The sequence below is a fragment of the Kogia breviceps genome, chromosome 2 (assembly GCF_026419965.1).
Source record: "Kogia breviceps isolate mKogBre1 chromosome 2, mKogBre1 haplotype 1, whole genome shotgun sequence".
Taxonomy (NCBI): Eukaryota; Metazoa; Chordata; class Mammalia; order Artiodactyla; family Physeteridae; genus Kogia; species Kogia breviceps.
The window spans coordinates 142,167,116-142,193,483 of record NC_081311.1 but is presented as its reverse complement, the minus strand read 5'-3'; the positions used below and the strand labels follow the sequence as shown (position 1 = coordinate 142,193,483).

At 41.8% G+C, this 26,368-nt stretch overlaps 1 protein-coding gene across 5 annotated transcripts in view; it reads right to left on the bottom strand.

Moving 5' to 3' along the window:
* The window catches only part of RAPGEF4 (Rap guanine nucleotide exchange factor 4), a 318,384-nt gene that overhangs the window by 24,961 nt on the left and 267,055 nt on the right, over window positions 1-26,368 (bottom strand). For all 5 annotated transcript variants that reach the window (XM_067026319.1, XM_059055418.2, XM_067026317.1 and 2 more), the window contains 8 exons: window positions 12,912-13,062; window positions 10,903-10,991; window positions 10,123-10,153; window positions 9,826-9,904; window positions 8,513-8,659; window positions 6,547-6,644; window positions 967-1,092; window positions 371-549 (listed from right to left, as the gene is read on the bottom strand). In XM_067026319.1, coding sequence (XP_066882420.1) covers window positions 371-549; window positions 967-1,092; window positions 6,547-6,644; window positions 8,513-8,659; window positions 9,826-9,904; window positions 10,123-10,153; window positions 10,903-10,991; window positions 12,912-13,062 — 900 coding nt within the window. The remainder of the gene's footprint in view (window positions 1-370; window positions 550-966; window positions 1,093-6,546; window positions 6,645-8,512; window positions 8,660-9,825; window positions 9,905-10,122; window positions 10,154-10,902; window positions 10,992-12,911; window positions 13,063-26,368) is intronic.

The following is a 26,368-nucleotide window of genomic DNA, read 5'->3' as shown; positions in this document are numbered from 1 at the left end:
GCAAGAACGTGTCGAGTTAGCCCTGGACTCGCCCAGCCTTTCAAACAATTTTGTGCAGCAGAACTTCGCTGAAGGAGTTGTTTATGCGGAAGGAGGCACAAAGTCTGAGTAGTTCAGAGCAAAAAGAGGTCACGATTTTAACTCGAGCATCGGTGCTGCAGGATGTTAATTTATATATTGGTGTCAAGTATTACAAAAGCTAGACAAAACACATCTTTTGCAAGAGTTCAGTGATTCTTATGCCCCTCTGGTTGGTCCTAGTACATAAGGAGATCTTATATCTCACTTTTCTTTTTAAGGTGTAATCTAAGGGGACAAAATGAAAACACAGCTCAAAACGTTTTTCTCTCTCCAAGTGGATGATACTTACTGGGCCGCGATCTTAATGAATTTTTTTAAGAGCTGAACACGCTTGCTAGGCTGGGAGCAAAGGCAAATCTCAGTGACAACCCAAAACTGAATTTCATTAAACCTCCTGAGGAACAAATCCAAGTTTGCTGTGGTCTTTTTAAAATGATGCCTTCCAAATGTGTGATAGATTAGCTCCAGCTAGAAGAGAGGAAAACAATGTCGTCATGTTTTTGTTTTTAAATCAAAACACCAACTTGGCTCCCCCATTTGCCGTGACAAATTGATACTGGTCAGCAAATGTGAATACAGTCACTGACCAGGATTCAACTTGAACTTCAACTTGAAGATCTTAATGGCTCAATGAGGCTTGTTGAATCTGTTAACTATAAACTAGGTGCCATTGGCTTAATATACTCAGGAAGACAGAGCTCACTGTAAATCATAAAGATTTTTCTTTAACACTTAAAGGCTTTATAACAGCCTTTATTAATATACTCAATGATTTAAAAAAAACCCTCGTGTGGCTTCCACATTGCAGCACATATTAACATTTACAGGCTGCATCCAGAATTGGCACGATACCTACAAATGAATGCTCTAAATGGAGCACCTTACCTCATGCACACAGCTGAAGAGGTCCCAATCATAAACTGTCATCTGGTATGCCAAATCTTTGGAGCTCATCAATTCAAAAGTTCCCATTGTTCCAACAGTTGGGCCCTCCTGCTCTGGCAAGGGAGTCTATGAATAATAATGCAAAAATGTATCAGAATCTCAAAACAGACACACTGAGTGCCGTCAGGACTTTGAGGGGAAAGGATTCTGGAGAGGCTTTCAGGAATATCTTGAAACTGATTTTACCCAGAGGAGAAAAATGCCTTTGCTCTTAATGCTCACTTGCTTCTGTGCCATTTTTATAGTAATCATCATCAGTCTAATCAATTCCACTGACTGAAAAATGTGGACCATGGCAAATAAGATTCAGTGAAGACTGACCCATGAAAGTTCTCTTCTGCGTGGGCCTGGGAGCTCCCTGGGAATGATTCCTTTTCCCTGACAAACAAGTAAGCAGTTCTTAAGGACTTTCATCTCCTATTTCCCACTGAAGCCATTCCAAAGCAGGTACTGGCATGGTGGTTTTGGATGTTTAGCTACAACGCTACTTACTATTGCAGGGGCTGGTGACAGTGGTAAAGTTGCTGCATCTCTATTTCTCATAACATTTCTCATAAGCCTGGGGTCCTAGGTGACAGAGGGCTATGTGATTACATATGATTATATATGATGTCCAATTGCTCCACTTTCTGAGAGATGCTGAGCTAGGAATGATAGTCACATGGTCATGGTGTTTTGGGCTAGGCATCAGAAAACTAAACTCTGCTACCTTCTGGAAGACCACTGGTCAAGACTTTCCATCCAACTTACTTATCTCATTTTTATTTTACGGGAAATGAGTTATAGTGCTTTTCCTTAATAAGATGAATGGTTTGTATATATTAGAAACTTACGTATAATATATTAATACCTATTGATCTATAATAGTATGTTTAAAGTTACAAAAGTCACACGAATTAAAACATAATTTCCCCAATATGATGCTAAACATATTTGGATATTCAATATTTATGTTGGAAGTACTAATATCGTTCACATTCTATCATCATCATCATTGTAATCATCAGCTATAACCTTGACATTCTATGAATGGCCACTGCATTCCGGGCCTTTGAAAGTTTGCAGTTTAAAAAAGGAGTCAGCCCTGACCAGCAAGTACAGCACTGCATGCCAGTAAAGAGTCAGCTGCTGGCATTCATTTGCACGTATAAAGGGATGGACAGAAGCATCAAAAAACACCTGACTCCCACATACACGGAGAAACAGGTGAGGAAACATGAATGGGCTTTTTGAGAGTTAGTAGGCGTTTAGAATGAATGTGTGGGCTGAAGAGGTTCTTGGAGAAACAGACAAAACTGGGTGGGTTTAGAATGGCAGAGTTTTCCCTGAGTATCCAGGATGGTCTGTCATAGGTTGAAGGATGGCGTGAGAGGCATGAAGATGAGGAAGCCGTCATGAAACTTACTTGGCAGGAACAGAGAGCTCAGGGGAACCAAATGGACAGCTTGGACAGCTTTAGAAAGTCTCTGAGTACCAGATGGGAGTTAGGGTTTTGAAACAGACCAGGTTAGTGCCAGTTTTAGAGAGCAACAGATTCTAAATGTAAACCCCACTCTAATTACATAGACTTGGATGATTCCCGAATCTCTTGACTGTCTGTTTCTAGCTCTGATGAGTTGGGGCCTCAGTACCTAGGCTTGTTAAGGGAATTGGATGGGAATCATTTAAGTGTAGCACCTGAGCACAGTGCCTAGCACAGAGGAGGTCCCCACCATCCCCTCCAAATTAGTTGCCTTCCCAGCTGTGCTTCACCAAGGCAGAGGTACAGGGAAGTGTGATGAGTAGAGGACCCGGATGTATGCGCCAACTACTGTTGTTCCTGATTCACTTTATGCAGGGCACAGACAGCATGGAAGAAAAACCATTATTCCAAAGTTTTAAAACTTAGGGAACCGACCTGAAGCTGACGGGCAAGTAGCTTATGGAAGCAAATAAGGAGAATGGTTTCAAGCGGGGTAGGTCTCAGGTAGAAATGTCGGGGAAGCTTTTAAATACTTGGTGCGAGAACTCGGTCTCAGGCTCAGACTGGCTCTCCACATTCTGCCTTCCCTCTCGCCCGTGTGCTCTGCTGTGGACCTGCCCTCTGTTCCTTGGGTTTGCTCTCTCCTCAGTCTAACTGACTCCTTATCTCTTTCCCTTGAGGTCTTATGGCTTTTCACAGAGAGGATAAATTAACCCAACAAACACAGGGAAGATGCCATTAAATTCTTTTAGTCATGGAGGCTGGTATATCATCCTGAATCCCTTTTGAGAGAAAAACAGAAACCCCTGTTCAATCTCTACTGTTTTTGAGTGAACAGGGCTCACCAAGCAAAGGGCAGGCCAACCCCTTCCCTCCGTGAACCACCAGAGATGCAATCTGAGCAGCACAGAGGGCTCCTCTAACTGAAGTGGGGTATTAACATGCTGGCCCCATAGGAAGCAATTCCTTGGACCATTTTCTCATAGATATCCCTGTGGAAATTTCCTTACAGATGAAGTGTAGCAGAGCCTATGTAGGGTCTGCATTACACAGACAGATCTGAAAAGTGCCCACACAGAGGCAAAGAACTCCTATAGACTGATTCTCTCTCTCTGCTCCTTTTTTTTTTTTAAAATAAATTTATTTATTTTTGGCTGTGTTGGGTCTTCGTTTCTGTGCGAGGGCTTTCTCCAGTTGCGGCGAGCGGGGGCCACTCTTCATCGCGGGGCGCGGGCCTCTCACTATCGTGGCCTCTCCCGTTGCGGAGCACAGGCTCCAGACGCGCAGGCTCAGTACTTGTGGCGCACAGGCTTAGTTGCTCCACGGCATGTGGGATCTTCCCAGACCAGGGCTCGAACCCATGTCGCCTGCATGGGCAGGCGGATTCTTAACCACTGCGCCACCAGGGAAGCCCCTCTCTCTGCTCTTTTTGAGAGCTGATTTATTTCTCTGTTAAGCCTGGATGGATGGTGGTGATTGGGAGAATAGCACTGTTACCCTCCCATTGTCCAGATGAGGAAACGAAGACATTAAAAGGATGTGCTGGGCTTCCCTGGTGGCGCAGTGGTTGAGAGTCCGCGTGCCGATGCAGGCGACACGGGTTCGTGCCCCGGTCTGGGAAGATCCCACGTGCCGCGGAGCGGCTGGGCCCGTGAGCCATGGCCGCTGAGCCTGCGCGTCCGGAGCCTGTGCTCTGCAACGGGAGAGGCCACAACAGTGAGAGGCTCGCGTACCGCAAAAAAAAAAAAAAGGATGTGCTGATCGTCAGTGATAAAGAGATGGCTAAAGCAAGCTGCCACCTCAGCATTCTCTTTCCTCGTGCTCCCACACCTCTGTGCCTAGCTCTGCAATGGCATTTGTCACATGGGATACTCATTACGCTCTGGTGTCCCACACTATACTTTGAGCTCCCTGAGGCACAAGGACCATGATGGATTCATCTTCAAGACCATCCTAGAGCCAGAATCATCCTCCTGGAATGATACAGTATAGGCCCTAAATAAAAACCTAAGGAGCTAGTGAATGGATAAAAGTATTTAGAACGAAATTACAGTGCCATGGGGTTTTATTGTAAGTTGCTCTATGCTGACATTTATGTTTAAAATGTCAAGAAAGTAAAGCTCTAGAATCCAAGCCCCTAAGCAACTAGGATAAATGACTGGCACTCTACTAATTCTAGACAACACTTCAGCACTACAATTTGTTCTGTTCCAGGCTGTCTGTGTTAGTTTCATCTCCCAATCTGACCATAATTGTCTTAAGGGCAGAGGCTCTGGGACACTGGTTTAGTGTCACACAGAAGCTAGCACTTCATAAGTATGTATTGGTGGATCAGAGGTTTGGTCAACATTCTGTACTGCAGGGGCATCCTGTATACGACTCTTCCTAGATGGACTGTCCTCAAAGAAATCTTTAGAAAGCCAGGAAAGGAGCTCCGTGCCTACGGTTTTGTGAGGCAGGGACAGCTCGACAACAGCATAGCTGGCAGCCCAGTGAAAGGCAGAAGCACCGACAGGGAAGAAGTTAAACAAGTTCCCGTCTGGGTACTTGCTGCAAGGTAAACTCCCTGCAATTACTCCGGCCTTAACATGGAAGACTAGCAAGGACTAAGAACCTGTAAGGCTGCAGGGTTGTGTGCAAATAAACAGAGGCTTCAAAAGTTAGTATCTGCCCCACAGGGAGCTGGAGATGGTCCACACTCTCCATCTCGACACCACATCATCGGACACTGCGGCCAAGAACCAGCCGGCAAGAGGCCGGAGCGCTGTGTGGCAAACACATCATGTGGCACCTTTGGTGGGGCTCCGGCTGAACTGGCTTTTGATGGCCTTCGCTTCCAGAAGAGAGCAGTGTAGCACTCACCCATGCCATTGTTTCCCCCCAATCCCTCAATACTGGGAAATACTTATTTTTCAGGAAGCCATGAATGTAGATGATGAAAAGTACATGAAAAGGGCTGTAAGCAGACTCAGATCACACAGCGCTGGTGGTTGAGTGAGGCAAGGGTGCTCACGGGCCAGAGGGATGAGGGAGGAGCAGGAGAACCAATGAGAACCCACGCCCCTTCTGTGAAGCTCCCCTCCGGGTAAATTCAAGATGTCGCAAGATCTGCTCAACTGTGAGACAGTGCACAAAATAGCTCTCCCCAAACTAGAAGGTCAGAATCATGATGAGGCTAAACAAGCTCTAAAAAGTCCAAGGAGGGGAATCTTGATTTACCTGCAATGTCTGATCTGATTAAACTGCACATAATCATGCGTCACTTACGTAGTTAAGTTTTCCCCCTAAAACGCAATGCAGTTTCCCTGTAGCGCCTGTGTTGCACTTTCCTTGGTAAAGAAGCCCGGTGTGTCTAAAGATGGAAAAAACTAGTCCTCTATCCCCTGAACTGGCCCCATAGGCTCTCTAAGATACTCTAGTAGCTGCTCACTTCTACACCTGTTACAGGAGAAATAGAAATGAACCCTACCAGCTGCAAAAAGGAGAGAGGGCCAGTCACTTATTAGCAAGGGCCGATTAAGCCTTTACTCACAGAGCGCTAGGTGGGGCCGCGCGAACACTGTTTTGGAGACTTAGGAAAGACGGCTGGCCGCTGAGATTTCCTGCACAAGATGGAGAGAGCCCTTTCAGGGAACAGCATTTTCCCTGGACCGGAGAGTGGGTCTGCCATAATGCATTTCTACATCCCCCTAAGGGGTAGGATAAGTTGCAACATCTTGTCTTAAAACATTATTTCTATCCTGGTCTCCAAGTATTCAGATTCTTAATAGTAATATTTAAACCGGGGACATTTCAAGGACGTGAATTACTACAAAGAGTTCTGAAAGCTGAATTATGCCCCAGTAGTGGTGTTACTTGGCGAATTTCCACAAAGGAAAATCTAAAGCTCAGGACATCTCAAATGGACACCTGAGGCTTACCTTATAGACTGCAGAAGAGAAAAAGACAAGTAGTGTTCAAGATTTTTTGGCAACTAGGTTCAACGTGACTGCAAAATTAAGCTCCAGACAAGTTTTGCTGATTGCAGACGCTGCTCTGAGGTGGCCATCCACACCTACCAGTGAATCGAATTTCTCTCGCGGGCAAGCAAACAGGCGTCCATTAATAGTGAGCGTCGTAAATACTGAAACATCATTAGGTTTGAGCACCACCTTTTCTGTGAACATAAAAAGCAAGAGATTGCCTATTAAATGCACCTGAGATTTGCTGCACTGCCCTAATCACACCAACAAATTGCCAGCTTGGTGAATTACCGGAACACGCAGAGTGACTGCATAAAATACAGCACTGAAGGAACCCACTGAATAAAAAAGACACAGCATTCGTGCAGGCACATGACACTCAGCATGCCGTCAGAAATGACCACAAAACAGGAATGGAAATACCCAAGGGTCAATTCACCCAGTTCTGCATACAAAAACTGCACCTGCTTTTTAAAAAAACAAGTTATGCTTCCAGATGGTAATAACTCCCAGGACTCTGGAGATGACAAGATAACTTTTAGAAAACTTTGGGGGTTTCTGAGATCCCACATGACTTTAGATGTAAAATTTATTACCGTCTTATCACTCATTCCCTAATTTGGAGGACAACTGCATTATTAGATTAAGTCTTCTATATTTAAAAGATAATTCATACAATAAATATTTATTTAGCATTTACTGTATGCTGGACACTGCTCTAGGCACTAAGGATACAGCAGGGAACAATACAGGAAAAAAAAAAAACCAAATCAGTCCAGAAAGAGCTTATATCGTAGTGAGGGATGCAGATAGTGACAATGTACCAGAGAGTAAGCAGTGAGGAGGAGAAAACAATATAGCAGGGGAGGAGGCTAGGAAGTATGTATAAGGGGGAATTTTAGAAAGGGAACTGGAGAAAGGAAGGAGGGGGCCTCCGTGAGACAATGACTCTTGGGGGAAAACCTGAAGGAAGTGAAGGAGGCACCTGGGATAGCTATGGCGAGAGTGTGCCAGAGGGCTCATCACGGCAGACAGACGTCCTGGGTCATGTGTGCCGGGAACAGAAATGGAAGGGGATATCTTGGGAATCCAAGATGCATTTAAAAATCCTGCATCAGTGGAATCATTTGTCTTCAGACACGGCAGGGATGGCTCAAATCGTACTGGACAAGCTAGCCTGACGGCTCTCTCCTCCAGGCTCTCACTGCAATGCATGCAGACCCTTCCAAAACTCTTGCCGGCATGGACTATCATTATTTATTTATTGTCTCCCTCCTCACCAGCCTGTGAGCAACCTGGAGGCCCAGGCTGTGTCCAACACCTCCTCTCCTCTCACAGCCACACTAAGTGGCTAGAAACTATATGAAGAATGAATAGACATTTCAGGAAAGCATAGAGCAGTCTAGTAATCCTGCGAGGGGAAATACTTCTCGTTTTGTTTGATGAGCCGAGTTCCTGCCCTCTTTACTGGGAAAGGAGGAAAACCATCATCAGCTGAAACGAACCAGCCTATGGCCACCTCCAACTTCACACTTGTGAAAAACCTACAGCCTTTAGCTAGAAAAGCCGGGTGCCCTCTTAGGGCCCACATTTCTCAGAGCTCCAAGGTCTTAAGCTTTTTTTTTTTTTTTAATTGCAGTATGATTGATTTACAGTGTTGCGTTATTTCAGGTATACAGCAAAGTGATTCAGTAATAGATATATACATATAGACACAGATATTTACATATATAAATTCTTTTTCAATTCTTTTCCCTTATATGTTATTACAGCCTTAAGCTTTTTTGTATAGGGAAAGAACTCCAGGCTGACATCCATACCAGAGACCTCAGTTCCAACTGCCTTGGATAGATCATTTCACCCTTTTCTGCTTCAGAGTGGGTACCTACAGGATAGGGGATATTAGACGCTAGCCCAGCCCACCTCTAACCACTTTATTTCTGGTATTTTGGGGAGCATACACAGCACCTATTTGTCCCTTTGGATCAGCTTGCAAGGGCCTCGCTAACTTCTGGCAGGGTTCTGTTTGGATGGGATATTCTGCTTTGCAGAAGGCTGTTACCTCCTCCGGAACTCATCTTGATGATGATCAGGCCTTCCCCAGAGCCTAGTTTGTCGGCAACTGCGCTGAGGACTTCCTTCACCGAGGCAGCCACCGGCACCCGGATGGTTGTGTAGGTGTGGTCCATGCAATAGACTTTAAACAGAACTATTGGGAAGGCAGCAGCAATAAGATAACAATAAGATAAGCTGGTCTTGTGAGTTCTTAAAAAAAAACAAAAGCTATGCAAAATGTTTAGACATCCTCTGAAATTTGCATCATCTTGCTGTTCTTAAGATTTGTATTTATTTGTACTCATTTATGCCTATGCCTATGCCTCACCCCCTTCTAAAACTTCTTACCTTAGCATTGGTCTAAGAAAAGTCCATGACTGCCAGCTCCAGTTACAAAAACCACAACAGATATTTGTGAAAAACCCACACGTAGGTCATGCGAAACAATGAGAAGTATGTTTAGGCCAATTTTCTGGGGCTGCCTTTGTCTGTGAGCCTTTCTTTTTCACAGTACCGGGAGTGCTGTGTTGTAGGCAGATTACTAGATTCCTGCTGCCGGGAGCCAACATTAACACCTCTGCAAACAGGAGTGCTTCCGCCTGGGGCCGTGAACATTTGCTGACATTGCTGCTCACTTGTTCCCTGGTTTGTGTACTCGGAGGCCAGGCCAGGTGGCAGGGGTGGTACTCAGCTCAGCAGACCCATATGCGGCACCCAGACGCCCAGCTCTGAACACACAGATCTTGGAGGCAATTCCAGCTCCTGTAATTCTGGAGTTTGGGGCACCACTAAATTACAAGAGTCATCTGTGGCTTAAGATGAAGATTTTATCACGATCATTCATCTTATTTTGGTTGTGATTCTCTGGAGAAATCTTAACCAAGCAAACAATAACAGCCAGGCTCTCTGCCTCCCTGATGGCTGCTAATGAGGTACTGCTCAGGGCCACAGTGCTCTCCCTGGGTGGGAGCCCCGCTCTTCAGGTGCCCCTGGTGCTTCACCTTGGCGAGGCATCTGCAAAGCGCCAGCCACCCTCCTGCCACGTTGACAATGGGTGCCTGAGATAATCTTTCTCTCCTTTAAGGAAAGGTAGCAGTGGGGGAGAGGCAGAATCAGGGGAGTGTGAACAAGCACCTCAGCTCCAGGCACAGAGTTCAAGAACATAAATAATTGGAATGCAAACGGGCACCTCCAAGCAAACCATTTGGAGTACACAGGGTCAGCCAAGAAAAGCTATTCTGTGGGCCCAAGGGGTGATTCCCACGGGGAAGATTTTATTCTGACTCTAAATCATCTGCACAAGTTGGAAGACATTCTCACCTTCATCAGAGCCACGGATAGGCTGGCGCTTCTGGGCTCTCTCATCGCCCGTGTTGAACTGCTGCAAAAGAACTTTGTGCTGTAAAAAATAATAACAGCGGCAGCTGTCATAAGGAATGAATGACAAGTGCACATTTGCAACTCAGAGGACACACATCTGAGAGGCAGAGTCGAGAAATAAAGAAAACATATTTTGTATTTACAAAGATATCACTGTCAGATATTGCAATATTATATTTCTGGAGAACTGTCATTCTACAGGGCACAGTTAGAGAATCCTAATCCGTTGCCACTTACCTTCTTTTGTGGAGCCTTTGCATCTTCTGAACTACGAGAAATAGAGAAAGCACATTATTTAATACTGTTGGTCCTACTATTTTAAATTGCTTCATTTGTATATAACTTTAATCTTACATTAGAAAATGAAATCACAGCATCCCTTCAGGAGGCAATATGAGCCTCCTTATTTTAATACTGAGAGGCCAAGGCCCAGAGGAGACAGCTAAGAGATCAGCTCTGGTCACAGACAGATCCCTGGTCGAACTGATGTTAAAAGCCAGAATTTCTCGATCTCAAAATCTATTTAGTAGCCAGTATTTAATCAGCGGCTCAAAGAACAGCATGTGAAAACCTTCTGTGTTGCCACTGAGAGGACACAAATATCCACCGCCAACAGCACTGGCAGCCAAAAGTGAATTTACCATATAAGTAATTCTCCTCAAACTTTCTTTACATGCCACTGACCACTTTATTACTGGATTCACCGCCTTGAACCAAAGGGACCCGAGTTTACTGAGTTAGACACTCAGAGAGGATCTCTGGCTCTCCAGGCTCTCTCTCGGCAGCCACCCGGCACAGAAGGCAGCTAAGCGGAATCTCTGTCCTTTTGTTCATCTGGCCTGACTGCACCTCCTCACCGATGCTCAGATTGCTCGAATCAGAATAGTGTGTGGTTGTTGACAAAGCATCTTTCACCTTTTGGGAGGGGGGCAAAGGACCTCCTGGAAGATGATGTGATTCAGAGGCAGCAGGCACTTACTTGATGAAAGCACACCCCAAAGCCAAGCCCTTCCTTACATTTGCTTGACAATCTTCTCCAACTCGGGCAGTTGCTCCTTGAGGGCAGCAATCATCCGGGCATCATCTGATACAGACACATAAAACTCCTGTAATTGGCAAAGGTCACAGGCTTTTAACAAGAACTGCAAAAGGTACGTAATTCTGTAAAGAGCAACAAAGACGTGTCCCTATGTCATCTGCCTCACTAGCATCTCCAGACCACGGTTTCATGGACTGGGGACAAAAAAGTAAAAGAAAACGTTACAGCATGCCTAAATTCAAAATTGCAAGTGAGAAAAAATTTTGTAAACTGTTGGTGGTGATGCTTGCGTGACATTGTGGATGTAATTAATGCCACTGAATTGTATGCTTAAGAAAGATTAAAACAGCAAATTTTATGTTTGATATATTCTACCACAATAAAAAAATTAAAAAAAATTGAATTGCAAATGAATTGTTTATATGATACTTTTACAAAAGGCAATGCAGTGCCATGTTCTGGAATGGGTTATTTTATAGTCTGTCCTTTAAGAGCACTGTTTTCACCTCAATGTTTTTTCAGGGAAATTTTAATATTTATTTTAAATGTTATTTCAGTATGTGTTGTTTACCACTAGTCGTGGTTAACTGTTGGTGGTAAAAGTACAGTCGTGGTTTTCAGCACTGAACTGAAATTCTGCTGAGTTTATGTCACCAACTCAGGACTCTTCACTGACGTCCTGGGAACGGTCCTGCCCACTGAGCAGCAGCGGCCTCCCCAGCAGGAGCTGAGAGCTGTGGCAGTGGCAGCTTCACACCCCTTTGGATCATCTGTAAAGGGGTCCTTTACTCGATGCAATGGGTAGAGGCCATGACCCAATGACCCAAGCTACTCTTATTCCTCTACATTTTCAAAATCCTTTATCCCACAGCCGTGAGGGACTCTCATCGTCCACCTTTCCTCCAAGCCTCACTTCTCTGCCTGCCAAATGACATGAGTAAAAAGGAGAGAGTGGGGACATTTCTTTTGGATAATTCATTCTTTTTTTTTTTTCCCGGTACGCGGGCCTCTCACTGTTGTGGCCTCTCCCGTTGCAGAGCACAGGCTCCGGACGCGCAGGCTCAGCGGCCACGGCTCACGGGCCCAGCCGCTCCGCGGCATGTGGGATCTTCCCGGACCGGGGCACGAACCCGTGTCCCCTGCATCGGGAGGCGGACTCTCAACCACTGCGCCACCAGGGAAGCCCTGGATAATTCATTCTTGAATAGACAGACTGATAAAGTTTGAAACAGAAGCCACGTTGCCTTTTGCCTGCACAGGAGTAAGGTCCCCATCTCAGATTTGGAGGACAGAATGAGTCATCAAGGATTGAATGCCCGGGTCAATGCTGTAACTTGGGCTGGAGCCATGGGAAGGAAAAGGGAAGCTCAGCTTAAAGCAGTGTTTACAAAGTAAATCATGTCCCTTCAGAACTACCTCATGGCCCCAGGAATTCCTCAGTAAAGTTATCTGCTTCAACTCTACTCAAAAATATCCACCATTTGATCTAGTAATCCCACTTCTAGGAATATAACCAAGGATAGACCTATTGGCACAAAAGTGTTCACTACGCTGTTATTCTAGGAAGGTAAAAATGGAAATGATGTAAATATTCAATAATATGGGAACAAATAAATATATCTGTGGCAAGGCCATTAGAAATTTTTATTAGAAAGACGCTACTGACATGGAAAGATCCTTACATCACGTGGAAAAAGCAGCCTGTAAAATGATGGGTCCCATGTGATTACAACTACGGAAAAGATAACAAAGAAAATAACCAAGTGAAAATATGTTAGAATGCTACTTCCAGTTATTGAATTAGAGGGGCAGGATAATGGATGATGCTTTTCCCTACTTTCCTTATAGTACCTTTCTGATGAATGAACATGGTAACAGAATCTAGAATTTGCAATTACAGTCTCTCCAGGGAAGCTGACATGCCTATGGGTAGTCCCTGCATTGTAGGACAAAGGGGCATTCTTGGCAGGGATGAACCCCCACGTACCTCCAGGAAAGCCACTGCCACATCATCCTCTTGCAGAACGTCTCCATACATGGCGGCCCACTGCAAAACCAGGCGGACGACTCGCCTCTTATTGTTGAGGGCATAATCCATTCTCTCTTGTTCCGTACCTTGTGAAGGCTGTGCGTGGTAAGTGCCAAGGAGTCAAGGAAGATATTTAGCCATTCACTGTGCTACTTGCAAAGACAGGGTGACAGATCCCAGCTTCAGAAAGCCTGCCTTCTGGACTACTGGAAAACCTTCCTTAGGGCTCTCAAGAAAACCCTCACCTGCACATGTGTTCAGGACCAAATGCATACAAACCCAGCTGACTTTGCCTTGATCGTTGCCCAAAGAATTAGACTTGCATGGCTCCACTTGGACTTGTGTGTTGACAAGGATTCTTATGGCACCTAACTCCGGCTCTCATCACATGCCCTGCCTGCGTGCTGCCCTGCCTTCACCTCTAGGGCTGGTAATGCTTCCTGCTGTCGCTCCTTGCCACCTCTTGTTGGCTCTCACAATTCTGGACACACTTCTACAATCCTTCATTATATGCACTTCAGTTAAACACTTATGCGTGGGCATCTAGTCCTGCTGGGACCGTGACTGACACAAAAAGCACATGGGAAGGAAGTGAGGCTGAGGTAGATAAACTCATCCAGGGTTAGGACAAGGAAAGGTTCCTGCTGTATCCGTCTTCCGGTGAGGCACTCAGACAGTTTTTTTTAGACACAGTTTTTATACCATCCTTTTTTCTCTTGTTCAGAACCATAACTTAACTCTTATTGGCTTTTTGTGCATCAATGGTTAGTCATCTTAACTATAGATTCCTTGAGGCTTGGGGTAACACATAATTTTCTTGTATTCTGTACCATGCCTAGCACAGTGACATTTACATAGAAATTTTATCCATTAATACAACAGATAACCTGATTGAGTGTCTACTGTATGTGTCTGGTGAAGGTCCCTGCTCTCAGTTTACATTCTTCTGTGGATTACAGTAGGGAAAATATAGTATGTGATCAAGAAAAATTTTAGATTAGACACACTGTTCCTTTTTCAGTGATTTATAGTACATATTATAGACAATTCGTTCATAAAACAATTTCCTTTTTATAACTTACACTGTAACTTGCACAGAGATTACCTCAGTTAAGCCCTACTTTATAGTCTTGTGATGAAAACATCATTCTTTCTACAAGTGAGCAAGCTGACAGTAAAGGAGTGTAAATGGCCAAGATTACATAGTGAGACTGTAGAGCTGGTTTTAAATCCAAGACTCCTAATTCCAACTAGTTTATTCTGCATTATACAATATCCTTGTGCCTCATACCTGGCTACAAGACTGGGCATGTCTTAGCTTACGACAATGACTTAAAAGGCACTGTAGAAAACTGTCTTGTGGCAGTGCTATGCTTGGGAGCTAAACCAGTCAAGAGCCTTTTTTTTTTTTTTTTTTTTTTTTTTTTTTTTTTTGCGTTACACGGGCCTCTCACCGTTGTGGCCTCTCCTGCTGCGGAGCACAGACTCCGGACGCGCAGGCTCAGCAGCCATGGTTCACGGGCCCAGCCGCTCTGCGGCATGTGGGATCTTCCCGGACTGGGGCACGAACCCGTGTCCCCTGAATCGGCAGGCGGACTCTCAACCACTGCGCCACCAGGGAAGCCCCAGGGGCCTTTTCTAAAGGTACTATAAATAATCATGATCAAGGTAAATGAAAGAACTTTAAAGCAAAGGTTTACTGCATGTAAATGGGTTGCAAAATGGCTTTCATCAATTGAGCACAGGATTCATAAAAAAGAAAATTGCTCAACCTGTATTGCTACAATTCTCTTTGAGCTTACAATAAAAAAGGGAAGAAAGATCACTTTCTGTGAAAATTATTTCTTTTCTGGTTAACCCTTTGGCCTCTTGCTGATATGCACACATAGCTCAGTTTTTCTTTCCAAAGAATTGCAATGCTGGGCACTACATTTTAAGACTATTTTTTAGAGTACCTAGGAGCATAGTCAGGCACATGGTGGGTACCAAGTGAGTAATTCTTGACTGATTGAAAAATATGTACAGGTTCACTCATAAGCCAGTGAGAGAGTGAGAGAGAGAGAGACAGAGAGACAGAGAGGTTCTTTCCTACTTATATGAGGCTGAAATGGTTTGAAATATCTAGTTGATAGTAAGTGGATATAATTCTAACTTTCCAGGTTATCCCAACCTGGACTCAAGGAAGCAATACAAATGCTTGTATGTTGCATCCAGAGGCACCAGCTGCACACCTGTGGCTACTCTATAGGGCCCTAGTGTAGGATGACTAAACTGTCATTGTCTCTGTGGGTCAGGACACAGATTTTTCTTCTCTTCTGCTGGGGAAATCTGTCTTGTGTACAATAAAAGATAGAACACATGATTGCAAGGATTAACATGATTAACACTTAAAATATGGGTCGGGTTCTACAGTTTATAATAAATATACTCAAGTGCTTACATGATCGTGTAATGCTCTCCACAAAACTGAAGGGTAAATATTTACAGATGAGGAGACCGAGGGTCAGAGAGGAGATCTGCCCAAGGTTGTTCAGTGAGTAAATGGCAGGGCTTACAAATCCAGGCAGGGCTCTTATGGCCACCCATATGGCCCAAACAGTGGCTATAGTGACTACACACTGGTGCTTGGGTTCATGAAATTATTACCAGTAATTGCATCTGGGAAGCAGAGATCCTAATGGGAAAGAGATTTCTCGTCCTCTCTCTCTTTCTCCCTCTTTCTTTCATCCGTCCTTCCTCCTTCCCTCCCTCCTTCTCTTCCTTCCTTCCTTTTGGAACTTTTTGCTGAAGTTCCTAGTTTCCTAGAACTGACTCAGCATGTCCAGTCCCGAAACCAAGGGCTGAGTGCCCCCCACTCTTCATGTAGAGCTCCACAGCCTCCTGGGAGCTAGAACAGACTGAATCCAGAGGGAGTAGGAAGAGGCTTTCTCTTTTTTCTCATGAAAGTTATGTATCTTTACCTCTGGAAAAAACAAAAGGAAGCACTGATTTGTTTCACAAAGTCTTGCCTTTCCCCTTCCAGGTGTTTATTCACTAAGGTGGAGTTGGGAGTAATAGTATTTTCATAGCTGAATCTAGGCAAGGATTCGGCCCCTCCACAGGCATCACACCATTCCATTCCTCAACAGGCTGCTGAATCAGATTCTCAGGGGACACAGAGAAGACTCTACATGTAACTGATCTACCTGAGATGGTCACAGGGGAGGTGCTGGGGCTATTTATTCCCATAACAATCTCCCCAGGTTTTTAGAATATTTATGTGATTTTCAGATTTTATTTAACTCCTACAAAAAAGAAGGGGAAAGAGAAAAAACTATATTCCCTTCAGAAAGCAGCCAAAGAATAAAGAACATCCCACCAGGTCCCTTGTCTCAATATGATGTCAAAAATGCAAGCTAACAAGAGTAACATTTCAAATATAGTATTTGTAAATTCACACACATCAGAAAGGTTGCAGAAACCATTACTTTCCATGGCTAAAGCTGGAATAATAATGCATGAACCATTTGATGGAGAAAGTCCTATGTGGAATAAAAATCTAACTCTTCTCCAGCACAAATAACAGTTTAGAAAGGATTATTAATGCATATCACACACATTTTTAGCATACGAAGAACACCATCTGAAATACATACTTAGCTAATGTCTGTTTCAAGAGTAGGTTAGTAGAGAATATCAAACACATAATAATCTAATGATTTTGTCATATGATCAGGAAATACTTGTATAGAATAAGGTCATGACTCGTGATATCATGACAGCTGGGTTCTGGTAAGAAGCAATATGGCTGCTTGAATTCATGGGAAAATGTCACAGAAAGATAACATGGTTCTGGTATCTGATTGTGGTAGCTCATAAAGTGCTAATTTAAAGTCTGTAAGAGAATCTGGAATTATTCCCTTAATTGTTACTGTTAACACAATTAAGAAAAGGCCATAATAGTTCAAGTGGCCAAACTCATCAGTCATAAACTGAGTTGATTTCAGATGATTCACAGAATCATAGAATCTGAACTTTGATTTTATCTCCTTCAACTCCACCATTTTTAGAGGTAAGGGAACAGGTAGAATGAGGTGAAGTGATTTTTCTGAATTTATCAATGAAATTCTTCCAACTAGAACTCAGTTCTCTTACCTCCCGCCCCAGTACTCTGTTGACTTGTTTACATTATTGTGTTTGTCTAATATTATTTCTTTATCCAAGCATATATTATGCAGAATTAGGTGACCTAGAAGTTTGTTGCATAAACAACAAACTCGTTTGTTGTTATGATCCATGGATCTCACAGGGAAATCCATGTGAGATGTAGAACTGATCCCCAAAAGCCCTCAAAGAAGACAAAACACATACAGAAAACCAAGAGTTAATTGTTGCAGGCTTGACCATCTTGAGAGTCAGCGAAGCAGGATCCCTAATGTCTGAACTAGACCCTCTCTGCTATATATATTCAACCAGTTCTCTTGTCCAACGTCTGTTGATTTAGAAAGCAGTGGCTCTCCGCTCCTAACCAGACCAGACATTCTTAAACTACTCATGATTCAAATCCTAATTTGAGGTTTCTCATTATGGTAATATGACTTTTCACCATCCAAGAGCATTAAATCAGAATCCTTCAGCAACATAGATGGACCTAGAGATTATCATATTAAAATGAAGTCAGTCAGACAGAGAAAGACAAATATATGATATCACTTGTATGTGTAATCTAAAAAAAGATACAAATGGACTTCTATACAAAACAGAAATATACCCACAGACATAGAAAACAAACTTATGGCTACCACAGGGGATGGTGGGGGGGCAGGGGGAGAGATAAATTAGGAGTTTGGGATTAACATATACACACTACAATGTATAAAACAGATAATCAACAAGGACCTACTGTATAGCACAGGGAACTCTACTCAGTATCTTGTAATAACCTATAATGGAAAAGGACCTGAAAAAGAACATATATATCTATAACTGAATCACTTTGCTGTACACTTGAAACCAACACAAGATTATAAATTAACTATACTTCATTAAAAAAGGAAAACAAATTCAAAAAAAAGGATCTTTAACTGCAGGAACCATGTCTTAAATTCAATGTGAATCTCTACATTTCCTAATCAAGGACTGGGCACGTGAAACATAAAAAGCCTCAAATGTTCACCTTAAACTATTCAATGACACTGTTTGGAGTGCTACATATAATAGAATATTCTTTAAACTGTTTTTCCCCCAAAATATCACAGCTCTTTAAAACTCTTTATCTAAATTACCTGAAATTCCGTTTTGTCGAGATATCAAATGCAGATCATAGATACATTCTAAATAAGTTCATATTCAATGTTACCAGGTTGACTAAGTCTACAACAAATACCAAAATCTGGTACATCTTTTTTTTTTTTTTTTTTTTTTGCGGTATGCGGGCCTCTCACTGTTGTGGCCTCTCCCGTTGCGGAGCACAGGCTCTGGACGCACAGGCTCAGCGGCCATGGCTCATGGGCTTAGTTGCTCCGCGGCATGTGGGATCTTCCCGGACCAGGGCACGAACCCGTGTCTCCTGCATCGGCAGGCAGATTCTCAACCACTGCGCCACCAGGGAAGCCCTGGTACATCTTTTAAACAGAACCTTTTAGTTATTGGGTATTTTAGTCTATAGGACCACAGCCTTTCAGAATGACTAAATCTTAATTGAACTGGACCAGCCCCTTTGACATCATATAAACATGGATGAGGACAAATTGGATCTGTTTTCAGTGAGGTATTAGGGCTGAGACTCAGAAGAGGTGAAGGCCACAGAGTCTTTCTACCCTGCCTACAGCAGGTTTAATATTCCACTGAGGCATTTTCCTCATGCCGGCTCTGCCGTTCAAACACTGTAATTATTTCATATATTTTTACCTAGTTATTATCTTACTCACCACAGGTACCTGTAATTTTTCTTTTTTTTTTTTTTACTGCTCATTTACTTATTCTTAATTCAGCTAATAATGGTTCCATGTATTAAAATTATCATGGGGAAAGTAAGTGAAAACCTCCTAGGATGTAGAGGCAGCAGATTCATTACAGCCTACAACAGGGAATGAAATATTATGTATACTTTTTGCAGTAAGTACATGCTAATTATGCAGCTATTTATAAAACACTTATCAACATTCAAACTGATACTCTTCAATGTTGTTGTTTTTTAAAACCCTGCTTTGCATACAAGATCTCTGCTTGAAGCTGAAAACAAACTTTGGGGGTCATCTGCCCACTGACTAGACAAAGCTTTTGCACGTTCTTTATCTTATGCCATATTCCTCTCATGATGGTACAATCATTTATTTATAGGGGGCAATATTTACACAGGGCTTTAAGGTTTATAAAGTATTTCCCACACATAGCCTTATTTGATCTTCGCAAAAACCTGGTGAGGTGGGTAGGGCAGGTATAATTACTCCTATTATATAGATGGGGTACAGAGAGGTTAAGGATAATTGCCAAGTAATATAAGTTTCAAGATGCAGGTCTTCAACACGGGTCTTCTGACTTCAGAGCTCTTGCTATTCCTACTGTATTGTGGGCCTCTTTACTACCCTGCTTGACTTTGTGGAGCATTCCCACGTCCTGAGCACCAAGTCTACTCCTTCCTTGATGCAGCATGTGCTTGGGAATGCAAGTGCTGGAATTAGACAATCTGGGTTCATCTCTTGGCTTCCCCACTTATCAACTGTGAGACCCTTGGTCAGTTAACTGACCATTTAGAGCCTCAGTCTCTCCATCATCAGTAAACTTCATAGGATCGCTGTTAAGAAGGAGACGAGGTAATACTGGTAAACCGTGTAGAACGGTCTCTGAGACATATTAGGTACTCAGTTAAAGATTATCAATCATCATTATCACTGATCCACCTCTGAAAATAATACAAAATCTTTAAATGGACGGCTCTGGAATTTTTCATAAGACCAGGCATTTCTGAGTTTAACACTGTGATGCTACTCCTACCAACACAGCTGCTCCCGTGTTTGTTTGCACCTATTAACTTGGAGCTCACATGAGCTCTTTCTGCTTCCTATTTTCTTGCTCAGAATATTTTTTTCCTCACTGATTTTCAGACTTCTCTGCAGTTTTATTTTTATTTTTTTTGGTATGCGGGCCTCTCACTGTTGTGGCCTCTCCCGTTGCGGAGCACAGGCTCCGGACGTGCAGCCTCAGCGGCCACGGCTCATGGGCCCAGCCGCTCCGCGGCATGTGGGATCTTCCCAGACCAGGGCATGAACCTGTGTCCCCTGCATTGGCAGGCGGACCCTCAACCACTGCGCCACCAGGGAAGCCCTTTCTCTGCATTTTTAGAAGCCTTTAGTTCTTGGCTCTTCTTTTTAGTTTTAGTCAGGGGTTTGTACTCATAGCAGAGCAGTTAGGACTTGGCCTAATGCAACAATTGCTTGGGTTCAAATATTGTTCCAACCCTTACTAGCTATGTAACTTGGGGAAAATTATTTACCTGTTCAGTCTCACTTCCTTAATGCAAAAAGAGTACACATCTCACAGTGTTGATATGAGGCTGAGAAAATGTATAAAAAATACTTTGTAGAATATCTGATAACACAGTCATTTTCTTTGAAAGAGGATACCATGTTCATATAATCATCAAACCAAGCCTTCCTTATTGGAAATAAACTCTGAAATTGCATATCTGCAGAGATAAATTGTTCTTATAGTGCCATATAGGTCTAACACTTTTTGGAACCAAGTAAAGGACTAAAAAGGTAAAATTTGGCTTCAACAAAATTTAAGCCGACAATCTTCCTTAGAAATGCCAAGAATATTCCTAAAAACATGGCTTTAAGAATCTGATGCTCTTTTGTAAATCTTGATTTACAAATTTTGGTAATTGTTCCTCTTAGAGAACCCAAGTCAACTTATAAAGAGACTACCCCCAGGTCATTTTCACAGAGAAATAAAGGTTGGAGACTGTCTTTTCAGTAAGGAAAGCTATTGTGTTTACTTTGTTTCTGTATAAGGGACATAATACATACAAAGGCAGTTTTAGCTAAAACTTAGTGGCAAATCTGTATTCCATATTTTCTTGTTAATTCAAGAAACTAAATTATTTCCACTCCAGAAGCATAAAATTCATGTTCAATACTAAGCCAAAAGAAATTAGGATACTAAGAGAAAATATTTGACTAAAATTATTGCTGTATTTAAATTTTTATAAATTTAAATATAAACCATTTATCACTTAAGATTCTTTCAGCTGAAGTAACAATCTGTTCTAGACAACAGATTGTTGTCTAGAACAGATAGTTGTTGTATTTGTTGACATAACAGAGACTATCCGTAGGGTAAGCTTCAGGATTGGTGCAAGTGCAAGGATGTCATCATAGACTTCATTTTTTCCCTGATGCTCAACTCATCTCAGCTTTGTCATAGGGCTTATTCCCCTAATGGTTGTAGGACGGCTGCCACAGGCAATTGGGGCAACAGGCTGCCTGTTCTTTCTTTTTTATTAAAGTATAGTCGATTTACTATATTGTATTTGTTTCAGGTGTATAGTACAATGATTCAGTTATTTTTTCTGATTATATTCCATTATATGTTATTACAAGATACTGACTATAATTACCTGTGCTATATAGTAAATCCTTATTGCTTATCTATTTTATGTATAGTAGTTTGCATCTGTTGATCCCATACTCCTAATTTGTCACCACCCCCTTTGGTAACCATAAGTTTGTTCTCAAAGTCTGAGAGTCTGTTTCTGTTTTGTTCCTGTTCTCTTAACTGCTTTTTACTCAGAAGCCCCAGGAAGCCTCTCTTTGAATTTCATTGGCCCCGTCTACATTGGGCCTGCAATGTGAGAGCCAATCACAGTCAAAGGCAGCCAATTACCATGACCAGCTAGACTGACCACCTGATATGGCACTGATGGTGGGGACTCAAATACAATGTCCATTGCAACTGGAATTACATTAATGCTACACGGAGTTTCTCCAAACATCTGTTAGTATATGTGGAATCTTAGGTGGTTATTTGGCTTCCGAGTACCTTGTAAAATGTAAATACATATACCAGTGCCTTTTTTGCCTCACATGTGGGGCTGGTGTTGGAAAAATAAAGTAAATGATGTGAAAATGTTCTGAATCAAGGATACATTTATTAAAATTCAAAATAATATTAACTTAGTTGTAATCACTTAACTGAATTGAAGGCCTGCCTGCATTTGTACAGACAAAATGAAGGCAGACTTTAACCATAAGACACAAAATTAAAACAATAGGACAGCAATTCAGTACTAAACATCAAAAGTGTTAAAATATTCCGTATTCTTTGCTTACATTTAGAAACTTAAAGTAAGGAATATATGTGGGCAAAAGTTTAGCTGGAAGGATGCTGATTCATCCCACTGTGTTTGTTATAGGAAAAAATGTGGAGATAATCTAAATATTCAATAGGAAGAGGCTAAGAAAATTAATTATGACATATCTACCATATAATATTGTGAATCAATAAAAATGATAACATGTTATCCTCATGCATCCTCATCACCTTGTTGCCCAGCACTGTATAACATGGTTAAGTGTTCAGTGTTTGTGGAATTATCTGGAAAAAATGATGTAGTGTTATTTGTATATACTGATTTGAAAAGATATCCACAACATACTGTTAAGTGAAAAAAAACATATACAACATGATCTCACTTATATAAAATTATACACATATATAATTTCTGAAAGCTTTTTCATAATACAATGGTGAGATACCAGGTGAATTTTGTTCTCTTTTTCTGTAAATTGAATTTTTTACAATGAGAATGTTCAATTTTTAAGGATGACAAAGCTATCTATATTTAGAAAAATGGTGTGAAAAAAATTAATGGGAGAGAAATGGCTCTGTTTGTTTAGTAACAAAGCATACACAATTATTTAGCATATGACCCCATTCTTATATTTCAAAGCATATATCTATATGTGTAGAAAAAAGACTGGAAGGCTACATACCAAAATGTTAACCATAGTAATACCTGGTAGGTTTATAGGGGGTTTCAATTTTCTTTTTAAAGACTAATGGAAAATTGAACTGAATTCTAAGTACAGATTTTAAAAAGATTAAAGAAACTAGAGATGAAAAGTACAGAAACTGAACAAATATAATTTAAAAAACTCATTATAAAGCACTTGTATTCATCAGGCCAAATCATGTCCCAAGCATATCTAATGAATAGAGAGTCTCTCTCATTAGCACATAAAAGGCCTGAAATATTAATGTTAAACAGAGTTTTACCATCTTCTTCTATGCTAAAAGGAAAATTGGAGGAGACGTACAATGTGGATTAAGGACAGAAATAGCCGCCAGTGGCTCAGGGCTCAAATCTTTTCTGTACTAGTAATTACCTTTCTCTGAGCAAATCATAATTTTTCATTATCCTAGTTTATTGATTTGGAAAAAGAGCAGTGAAAACACTGACTTCTTCATAGGGCTGCTATGAAAAGTCACACATATTAAGTACTTAAAAACACTTAGCCAAATCAACTCACTCAGTATAAGTACTTTAATGGAATGTGGTTAAGTATTATATTTTACTATCCCTAAATCCCATAACAACATGGGTATTAGCCCTCTTGTTCCGTTTTACATTCTATCTCCCTGTCACATGAGGACATGGTGCTAAGCAGTTTATATGTGTTTGGTTTTTTTTTTTGACTGTTCGTTGTCTATTTCTCCACTTTCTCTATTTTTCTTTACAGGCAGTCTCTATAAAACTGTCCAGTAAAGTGCTTTGCCTTTCTTTGACCAAGATATCAGCAGTGATTCAAGCTATTCCCAGGGATGTGGGAATGAGGTGAGGGCCCAGGATGTTTGGGGTAGATTTACTCTAAAAGCTGTTCCTTAGTTGCTACCCCCGAGGTTCCCTTCTAGGGTCTGGACTCTTTAAGGATTCCTTCAGTTCTCTGAGTTACCCCATCCTTCTGATGAATTCCTTTATTCCTTAAGTCACTCACAGTTGGTTTATGTTACTAATGACCAAAAAAAGGAGCTTATATAAGAAGCCTATATAACATCTCCCTGGAGGCAAAGGGACTAAAACTTGAGTCTTTAGCATGATATAAACACACTTATACACATGTGACTTTCAAGGATAGGGCCCTTTCCATTCGCTTGCTTGCAGCAGGATAAGTTCCTGGCCTCCCTGGCATGCTTTCTCTAGGCATTAGAGGACAGTAATTCTTGTTTTACTCCCAGTGTCTAAGGACTGGACTTAAGCTGTCCAATATGGTAGCCACTAGCCACATCTGGCTATTTACATTTAAATTAATAGAAATTAAATAAAATTAACAATTCAGTTCCTCAGTCACAGTAGCCAACTTCAAGGCTAGTGGCTACTGGACTAGCACAGATATATAATATTTCCATCACTGCAAAAAGTTCTATTGGACACTATTTATTTGGTTTCAACAAATTAGGCCCACTTTGGTTTTTAGCCAACTGAAGCACAGATAAACATGTATCATGCATGCAATACGTTACCAAGAAATGTTCTTAAGCTCTAATTAAAAGATAGGCTTTTAAAGAAATAAGTTGTGAAGAAAAAAAAAAGTGACACACCCCATGCTTGGAATCCTAAGACCTGGATAAATCCTAGTTCTGCCACTTGCCTTGGGTATGCTTGTTTTTGCCTCAGAATCCTCGTTTGTAAAATAAAGCTGATACTAACCCAATAGAGTCATGTAAGGGTAAAGTAGTATAATATGGGTCAGTGGTGCCTGACACGTAAAGAGTTGATCCAAAATAGAACAATTAAGAGAATCTAAGTTCTCAAGGGTGGGGTGTGAAGGAGGTGGTCTGAGGGCACTAGGTAGTGTAGATGATACCCAACCATCCCGATTCCTTCCATCTCTGAGAAAAGAATTGGGATTGGGTATCACAGGCCTCCCTTGATCCTACTGTCCGCTTTCCTGCCTTTTCCTCCTCCCTGCAACATTATCCCTGCCACATCCCTACTGGGGCATGGCATAGACTTTCCCTCTAGGATCTTCTGTTTTAAGAACAGAGGTCAGTGCTATGAATGTTCTCAATCAATTCTAAAGGAGAATAAGCTAATAAGAAATCAGAATTTGCCAGAAGAATATAAGCTTAATGTTTGGGGCTTTGAGTTGTAAAGATATGACTTGGCCCACTAAGTCCTCTCACCCTTCTTTTGGTTTTGTTTGCCTTAAGCTTATCAACATGCTAACTGCTGGGGGAAAAAAAACCCTCTAAACTCAATGGTGGTTTTTATTTTTCCTTCCAACAAATCTCAAAGGTCTAATAATGATTACTAAGTATGGAGTTAAAGAGCACAGAGAGATCCTGAACGTGTTAATTTTACTTGAGAAAAACTAAATATGAGCCAGAAAGAATATGTAATATATTTAAGTCTCATTAAGCTGTCATTACTTGGAAAGATATTTTCCAGGCAAATAAACACCCAAATCTCACTCTTGCAGCATCCTCTGAATAGCACATTCAACTCCAATCTCCTATCCTCACACATTCTGTTGACTTCAAAGAGAATTATGGGTGAATAAGAAAATGAGAATCAGGTAGGGCAATTATAATTCTGAAAAAGGAAAACATGCCACATTGATTGGGTTGCTCAGAGAAAAGAGAGCCATTCTCCTTCAATATATTTCGCTGCTCAAGAAGGCCAAAGTATTTGGGGGCCTAATTTTTTGCTGCTTTAAAAATAAAGCAGAATTGGAAAATATACTTTCACATTCTGCCAAAGTTGAGGGTGTATCTCGTTCATAATATTCACTCCTTTTATTCAACTTCTATCTTCTGAATGTTCCCTCTGTGCCAGACACTGTGTACCCACTGGTCAACTCAATAGACTAATTGAAAAGCTGCCCCCAAACAAGCTCAGTATGAAGCTACCTAGAGGAATTGCCATTAGAATTTCAAGTTTTATATCTTTGACATAAGTCAATGGGATAATAACAAAAATAGCCGCAAAGGAATAAATTCGGTATCTAGAGGATAGGGTGGACTAGGACGAATGTGAAAGAAAAGTGACCTCCCAATGATAACTTGTATATATCTCAGCAGGTTAGTGTTCTGATTAATACTACAGCTTAGAGGGACACAAACAGATCACCGTCCATCCTGCCAGGTATCCTGACAGAGGTACAAAGAGTCTGTCTCCAAGCTTAGGAAACTATCCCTAATAATATTCCCTAATAATATTGTTCACCACAGCCTTCTCTGGCCTACCTCCCAGGTATGTATATTTCTCATCACCATTACCTTCCTTATAAGGGTAAACTGGCTCACTTTTCTCTGCACAGGGAATAAGGAGGAAATCTTTAAACATGGCACAGCAAAACCGTGCCAGGGAGAGCTGGAAACCTGTGCAAGAGGAAAACTGCTGATGTTTCAGAGTTCAACAAGGGCGGAAAGCA